The sequence below is a fragment of the Kryptolebias marmoratus genome, linkage group LG15, assembly GCF_001649575.2.
Source record: "Kryptolebias marmoratus isolate JLee-2015 linkage group LG15, ASM164957v2, whole genome shotgun sequence".
Lineage (NCBI taxonomy): Eukaryota > Metazoa > Chordata > Actinopteri > Cyprinodontiformes > Rivulidae > Kryptolebias > Kryptolebias marmoratus.
This window is the reverse complement of record NC_051444.1, coordinates 35126063-35134459: the sequence shown is the minus strand read 5'-3', so window position 1 is coordinate 35134459 and position 8397 is coordinate 35126063. Positions and strand designations below refer to the sequence as shown.

At 37.8% G+C, this 8397-nt stretch overlaps 1 protein-coding gene across 2 annotated transcripts in view; it reads right to left on the bottom strand.

Annotated features, from left to right (window-relative positions):
* Positions 1-233: 233 nt before the first annotated feature.
* LOC108250990 overlaps positions 234-8397 on the bottom strand; it is a 24457-nt gene continuing 16293 nt past the window's right edge. Inside the window, exons 9-13 of one of the 2 annotated variants that reach the window (XM_017441122.3) lie at positions 5560-5735; positions 5082-5482; positions 4898-4994; positions 3235-3469; positions 234-3164 (exon numbers count right to left, since the gene is read on the bottom strand). In XM_017441122.3, the coding sequence (XP_017296611.1) occupies positions 2959-3164; positions 3235-3469; positions 4898-4994; positions 5082-5482; positions 5560-5735 (1115 nt within the window). In that variant the 3' untranslated portion in view covers positions 234-2958. The remainder of the gene's footprint in view (positions 3165-3234; positions 3470-4897; positions 4995-5081; positions 5483-5559; positions 5736-8397) is intronic. The other variant, XM_037979951.1, reaches the window with a different exon arrangement.

Genomic DNA, 8397 nt, shown 5'->3' with positions numbered 1-8397 from the left:
ACTTAATTTGCTTATGCCTTGGGTCGGCCCTGAAAAGAAGTATTGTCATATGATCAACCAAAACCAAATCTCATCTCTTATCAGATGTTTGTTTGTTTGCATGATCTCTCTCACTCAGCTGTTTGAAATCTGATAATCACTTACTGGTTGTAGAAGCTTCAGTTTCTCGTTATCTGTGCAGATAATCTGAACTAGGACTCTATTTCTCACCTAAAATGTAATTTATCAGCCTGTGACACACACACACGTTTTATTATAGAATGTGAATAACATGCACATCTCAACTTTTATTGTAGTGAAAATACACCCCTTTATATGTAATAATAAGATAAGATATATGAGTACATCAAAAGTCCGATTATTGTTTCCTAACAAGATGAAACCCAAACCAAAAACAAATATTTATTACGGTGTGACATAACAATAATAATAAAAAACTCAGCATTTTAAGATCACTGCTGGGATCTGATGAGATAAAGTCAATAGCATGAGAAAAATCCTGCATAACCAGTCTGAGAAGAGCTGTGTTTAAAATGTTCACACGTTTTAAAGTTGCAAAGTACTAAAATAATAAAACAGGTTTGGGGAGCATGAAGCACATAGTGTTCATTGGTTTTGTCCTGAGAAAATGAATCCAAAGTGAAACCAAATTTTACAGAGGTTTGCTTTTTGATGAATAGAAGTTTGTAGTAGTTTTCATTTTATGTTAATGTTGATATTATAAATGAATTCAGGGCTTCTGATTTAATGGATAATAGACTGTATAGACAGGCAGGAGACAAATAGAGTGTTGGATATGATAACAGATCACTTGTCAGAAACCAAATGTGGGTGTCATGGTTTTCAGATTACTAATTCTTCATATTGCCATTTTTCTGCAGATATGTTTGTAAGAAATAATATCATAGTAAAATTCCCTTTTGATTTAAATGATTTAAACTCCCAAAGGTTTTATATCGGAGTTGGAAAAACTTTAGAATGTGAATTTAAACAACTGATAAGTTTATTTTCACAATTTTCAACCTTTTTTAATGCAGAATAGGAAAAAGAAGAATCTTCATCTTTATCTGAAATTTTACTTAAGATTGTGCTTCATTTCCTGTATCTCAGAAATCAGAACTCCAACTTTTTCTATTGGTTTTTGCTTTGCTATTAACAGCAGATCCTCATCAGAAACTCTATATTTTACTTAACTTAAAAAATTGAAAGCACTTCAATATTGTTTTGAGCAAGGACCTGAAAAATCCTATTTTCTATTGGGGATTGATGGTACCATTAATATTAACTGAAATTACAAAAATAAACTATGATCAAAGTTTAACTTTAGTCTCTAAAACTAAAGAAAGCTCAGAAGAATGAAGTCACAGTGAAAAATCCATATGTAAAATAAAAAATTCAAACAATTGTTCCTAAAAGATCATTACTGACAGTCTATGACAGAAATGTAGGGAAGGTAAATGTAAGTATATGAGAATCAAACTGTTTCTAAAGATTTGCTGAATGTTAATCTGAGCTCAGTTATCTTTGAGATCTGTCAGAGTGAATACCATGGTTTCATTTTAATGGAGATAAATAAAATATAAACTAAAACTCCAGAAAAAAAATTACATAAAAGTTACTAATTAATGTTTATGTCACTGAGTAAAATAAGTATTTGATAACATACAAACTAGCCAGAATTCTGGCTCCCACAGATTCTTTATGTGCCCATGTGGTACACAGATTATATCACTCAACCAACTAATCAGATACTGATCTCTTTACGTTATGTATGTAAAGCATACTTGTCCACAGAATCAGTTACTTCTGTTCAAACCTCTGCACCATGGGCAAGACCGAAGAGTTGTCAAAAGACATCAGGGAACAGATAGTAGATCTGCACATGGTTGGAATAAGTAACAAGACTATCAGTAAGAAACTTGGTGAGAAAGTGAACAATATTAGTGCCATTATTTGGAAATGAGGATGGGAAAGTGGAGGGATCAGCCCACAGCAACATCGGAGGAGCTTGCTGTTGTTGTAAAGACGGTTGGAACCACAGTCACCATGAGCACCACTGGTAACACACTATGATAAAATGGACTGAAGATCCCATGCTCCAGAAGGCCCATGTACAGAGAAGGCTCTGTACATGGGCTGAGAACATCTAAATGATCTGAAGAAGGCTAAGAGGAAAGTGCTGAGATCAGATGAGACCAAAATCTAATTCTTTAGCATCAACTCAACCATTTGTGCTTGGAAGAAGATAAATTCTGAGTATGACCTGAAGAACACCATCACCACAGTCAAGCAAAGAGATGGAAGCAATACAGTTTGGAGCTGTTTTTTTCTAAGGGTATTTGACACCTTCACTACATTGGGGGGCTAATGAACAGCACTGTGTAACATAAAATCTTGGCCAAAAACCTTCTTCCATCAGCTAGAACAGTGAAGATGGTCATTTTAAGTCCATGGTTCTTCCATTTCAGAATAATGACACCAACAATTGTCATCCTCTCAATAAGCTTCTTGTTGATAATCTTGCAGCCCATTTGAGCTTTGTGCAAATCTACTGTCTTCTCCCTGACACCCTTTTTGGTCCTGATCATAGTGATGAAGAGGTTGGAATTGAAGAAACTAAATTTGTGGACAGGTCTACTTTATACACAAAACAAGCTGAGATCAGGAGTGTCTGAAATTGTTTGGTTGACTGATTGTACTGTGATGGACTGGTGACCTGTCCAGTCTCCGTACTAATCTGTGGAAGCCGGTGTTCTGGCAGGGTTGTAGGAGATTAAATCTTTATTTCATCCAACAAGTGAACCTTCATGTAAAGTGTTTATTCTGGATTTTTCAATTGGTTCTGTAATCTTGTTTTCAGAGCAAACCAAATTACCAACATGCAGCTTCTGATAAAAATGGATGTAATTTGTCTCCTTTGATGCATCCATTTTTCCTGTTGTTATAGATTACTTAGGTTTAGTTCTCAAAGTCTGAATCAATGAGAACATTGCAGTCCTCTGCTTTTCTTTTCCTGGTGAAGTGACGAACAACCACAGCCAACAGAACCAGTGACACGATGAAGCCAGTACCAAAGACCACTGTAGTGATATTAGATGTGAAGACCTCCTTGAATCCCCACATTTGTCCTGATCTGGTTTCTGGAAAAACTGGTGGAGAATTTACTGAAAGACAACGGAATAGTTAGTTTTTATCCAAACAGAGGGACAAACAGATGGATAATCATATTCTAACCTTCAGTTGGCACACCACTCTTTGGCTTTACTACATTTTTATCTTCCTTGGCTTTGGCTGCACTGGGAGCAGCTGACCCAACAAACTGCAAAGGACCCTGGGTAATATAGTGTCCAATCGTCTCCTTACTCAGCCCTCGTCTGCGTCTGCGAGATGGATCACTCAGACAACCCTGAGCACATCTGGAAAAGGGACTTCCAGGCTCGCACAGGATGACAGAACATGTGATGTACACCTAGGAGGTAGGTGAGTTTTGGTTTGGTTCAAAAGTTAACAAAAACTTTAATTTATTTACTTAAGTTATCTCTTATTTTAGCACTTATATGCATAAATCATCCTGACTCTGTTTCTTCTGGAAGTTTCTTTTTGTTAAAATAGAGTTGTTCCTCTCTACTGTTGCCCACCACCCTGTGCTTACACGGGAATGGGTAACTGAATTGAAGATTTGATTTGAAATAAATTAGACAAAAGAACTGTGTACTGTCTGTCTGTTAGCAGGATTAATTAAACACAAATGAACACATTTTGATGAAATTGTCATAACAAACAAATGGTTAAACTTTGGTGGCAATCTGGTCAAAGGTCAAGGTCACATGTGACCCTGTGCTCTAACTCTGCAACATTGTATTATAGGAATGTCAAACTGCACAGCTGGACATCCCATGGGTCAATTCAATTGCACTGACCCATGGGACTGATTGATTTATATAGCGCCAAGTCACAACAAAAGTCATCTCAGGGCACTGTACCAAAACATTCACATACATTAGAAAAGCCAAATAGTAAAAGTTATCTAGCCAAGGAAGCTAGCAAATTGTGTTGAATCTGCTGGCTTCAAAGGTCAAGGGTCAAGCATGATCCCTATTGATTCCAAGGTCACAGGGTCATAACTCATGGTCACAGGTGACCTTGTGCTCTAACTTTGCAACCGTGTAATGTAGGAAAGTTAAACTTCATAGCTAGACACCTATATCAATCAATAGGGATCAAGAATGATCTCTATTGATTTCAAGGTGACCCCTTTGTTAAAACATTCTCACCTCCACCACGGAGGTTATGTTTTTGGTTGTGTTGGTTGGTTAGTTGGTTTGTCTGTTAAAGGTCATATTACATCAAAACTAATGGAGCGATTTGGATGAAAATTTCAGGGAATGTTGGGGTTGTCACAACAAACAATTCATTAAATTTTGGTGGTGACCTGGATCACAATCCAGATCACATTATTTTTTTAATGATGCTATGGCCTTGCCTGAGGTTTGCGCTCTTGGGGTGGTTCAAGTTAAGGTTCTGTTTTTTGTTTTCAGTACTTGCCTACACCCAGCTTGTACAACACTATACTGTCACAGAAACCCATTTATTCATGACCTTAAACCTCTACCAAAGCCAGAAAGATTTCCAAAAGTGTGGATAGATGACAATAGTATCTATAAGATATATGAGATAGACAATACAAAGAAGGCCACTGTTGTCAACATAAAATTTTGAAGAATTCAAACTCTACAAGGTTTACTGTCATGAATATAAAATTTTCCTAAAGTGTGCATAGTAACCAGTACCCTTTTCAATGTTTTAGAGATGTGTTAAAGTAAAATCCTATGCTTTCTGTTCTGTAGTCTGTATTTTGTACCAAGGCTGTGATCATTTCTATTTTTCTCAGTGTTACCTGGTCAAAGTCTCCACTGAATTTGAAGGCTTGAACTTCAAAGTTGAGTGAAGTCTGGTCTGATGGGTGGATTTTCATTGTCTCATCTTTTACACATCTAGAACACAGTAATTGTACAAGATGACTAACAACTTCTCAGAACATTTCTAACAGGTTTTTCTGTTATTTCAGCCTCAACACTAACCCATTCTTAATGAGGTCATAGGAGAGAGGGTTGTCAGGGTCGTCATCAGGGGTTCCTTTACAAGACTCAACAAACAGTGTCACATTTGGGAGGTCCGAGTTGGCTTGAATGCCCATATAAATCATCTCCAGCAGCTTGACCTGCACTGGATAGGCATTGGGCTCCACCTTTTTTGTAAAGTTTCTATCACGGAATATCTCAAAAGTGTAGCCAAAACTGCCAAAACTGGACTCAGTGAAGATGTAGTCAGACTGGTGGAGGTTGTAGTAGCTGGAAATACTGATGGTTTTTGGAAACTCACAAGAGAAGTCTATCTGAACCTTTTTCCTTCGGATGATGATCTCATCTGGTCTCTCAAAGGAGTGGATCTCATTCTTAAAGGCAATGTAATTGCCTCTATCCTGTTTTGTGAAAAATAATAGAGTAAAAAAACATGTATCTGAGAGGAAATCTTTCATTTTGATTTGTGTTTTCCTACCTGGAGTTCTGTGCCACAAGTGCTAAACGACATGGTACCCATGATGTGTGTACCATTAGAGGTGAGTGAACATGATGGGTCCTTTAGTTTGAGAAAGTTTTCATCAATGTCCGGCATGGAAGCCTTCTCCAGTGTTACCATCATCTTGTTTGGAGAGCACTCCACAAATGCCTTCCCTGAAAAATCACAATTATTAACCCCTGACTAACACAGACAGTACAGGTACAAAATAAGAACCAACTATTTGGCCAAAAGATTTCCCAATCAAACAACTGATTGCTATGTTGGTCTACAAGACAGAATGTTGCTGTCAGGGTTTCCAGGTCTTCCTAATATAAAAATAATGAACATTAAAAAATTATCTTCCTAAAAACTTGAAAATGGCAAGACAGTGGCTACTCTTGCTCCAAACCAAAGCCCATGTTTTTGTCTATAACAGCTAAAATATGACCAAGAGTTGTTGCTGGAGATCAAATAAAATCTGTCAAAATTGTGTGTTAGATTACTAACGTTCTGCCATGGAAGAAGAGCTGTATGTAAGCCAGCTGAGGAGGCAGACAACTGACTAGACAAGAATGCTCAGGAAGCACTGTGTGAGCAACAAAAATGGGGATAAAAACCTGCTTGCAGGCAGAGCCACACATACCTGCTATATCATCACTTCTTCTCACTAATGTCCACTACAATAAAATGGATTATTTAAGGCTAGTATTACACACTCTACTTGAAACGAGAAATTGTTGTGTTTTTGTTTTCACTAAAACCTAGTTCCATGTCAACATCTTTGACTCTGTAATCCAGCTGGTTTACCTAATACACTGCCTGGCCAAAAAAAGTTGCCACCTGAATTTAACTAAGCATATAGGTACGAGCCTCCTATTGGATAATTACTGCATGACTATGTTTCAGCTGGCAACAAGTTATTTAACCCCAACTGATGCAATGAGTTGCTTCTCATTTCTTAAACAACCATGTTGAAAGACACATCCTGAGGTTGTGGAAAAGATGTCAGTCTGTTTGAGAAGGGTCAGATCACTGGCATGCATCAAGCAGAGAAAACATCTAAGGAGATTGCAGAAACTACTAAAACTGGGTTAAAAACTGTCCAACATGTTATTAAAAACTGGAAGGATAGTGGGGACCTATTGTCCCAAGAAAAACAACAGTAGAACTCCGGGCTACGTTTAAGAGTGAAAGTAAGAGCATTTCCACACACACAATGTGAAGGGAACTGAAGGGATTGGGACTGAACAGCTGTGTAGCCTTAAGAAAACCACTAATCAGTGAGGCAGGTGTTAGGAAGCATACAGATTGGACTCTGGAGCAATGGAAGAAGGTCATGTGGTCTGATGAGTCCAGATTGACCCTGTTCCAGAGTGATGGGCTCATCAGGGTAAGAAGAGAGCATACTTGCATGAAGAGGAGGCCTGGAAATGTTCAGGTTAGCTAAAGCTACTAATACTAATAAATAACAAGTTACAGCTGTTTACTGATCAGTATTTACAATATAACAGCTGAGAGGATGGAGAGAAAGATCCAAACTTGAGAGCAACTATGATATGTGTTTAATTCAAATGAATTGATCAGGATTCAGGAAAATCCTGTTGAATCTGTGATGTTTGTGTATTTCTGGGAGTGATGTTTTAAAGACATGATCAGCTGATGAATAGATAAGCTGTTTATATACAACTGTATATATTTGGGCAGACAGACTTAAATACAGATAATGTAATACTTGAAATGTGAATGTGTGTGTGTGTGTGTGTGTGTGTGTGTGGTTGGGGGGGCACTCTATGTTGGCCCACATTGACATTCCCAAATGTTGACAAGTATGCTAGAGTTTGTGCATTTTTGGCTGTTTTGGAGACCTTTTTAGACAAAGTATATTTTTCATGTTTTTCGATGCCTTTTTAGAGTACTTGCATTTTTGGCTGTTTGCGTACTTATTAGAGACAGTATAATTTTCACTGTTTTTGATGCGTTACTGTATTACTTGTATTTCTTGAGGTTTTGGACAGAAAACTACTGTGTTAATTTCACTGTTTTTATGCCTTAATAGAGCTTTTGAGAGTCTGGCAAAACTTTTTATATACAACTGTATATATTTGGGCAGACAAACTTAAACACAGATAATGTAATACTTAAAATGTGAATGTGTGTATGTATGGTTGGGGGGAGGGGTCACACTATGTTGTCACACATGGATTGGCCACCATAGAGTCCAGACCTTAACCCCACTGAGAAACTTTGGGAGAAGGCTTTGCAAAGCGGTCAGAGTCTATCATCAATGATGTGACAAATGGTGATTGTCACCTGAGTGTGTGAAAGTTATCTCTGCATTTGACCCTTTCCCGAGGGAGTAGTGAGCAGCCATTTGGTGATCTAACCCCCCAATGCCAACCCTTAATGCTGAGTGTCAAGCAGGGTGGCCATGGGCCATTTTTAGTCTTTAGTATGACCCAGCCGGGGATTGAACCCACGACCTCCCAGTTTCAGGGCGGACACTCTACCACTAGGGTGAGGTGTGTTTGTGCACTGAGCTGGTGCAAGATCTTGGTGAAAAATTAATGCAACACTGGATGGAAATAAATCTTGTGACACTGCAGAAGCTTATCGAAACAATGCCACAGCGAATGTGTGCCGTAATCAAAGCTAAAGGCGGTCCAATGAAATATTAATCAAAATCATCAATCAAATTTTATTTGTATAGCACATTTCAGCAGCAAGGCATTTCAAGGTGCTTTACATAATTAAAAAACAAAATAAAAACAGCATGTGACAATGAATAAACAGTAAGAAAGAGACAAACATCAAAAACCCGCACTCTAACCCTAATTT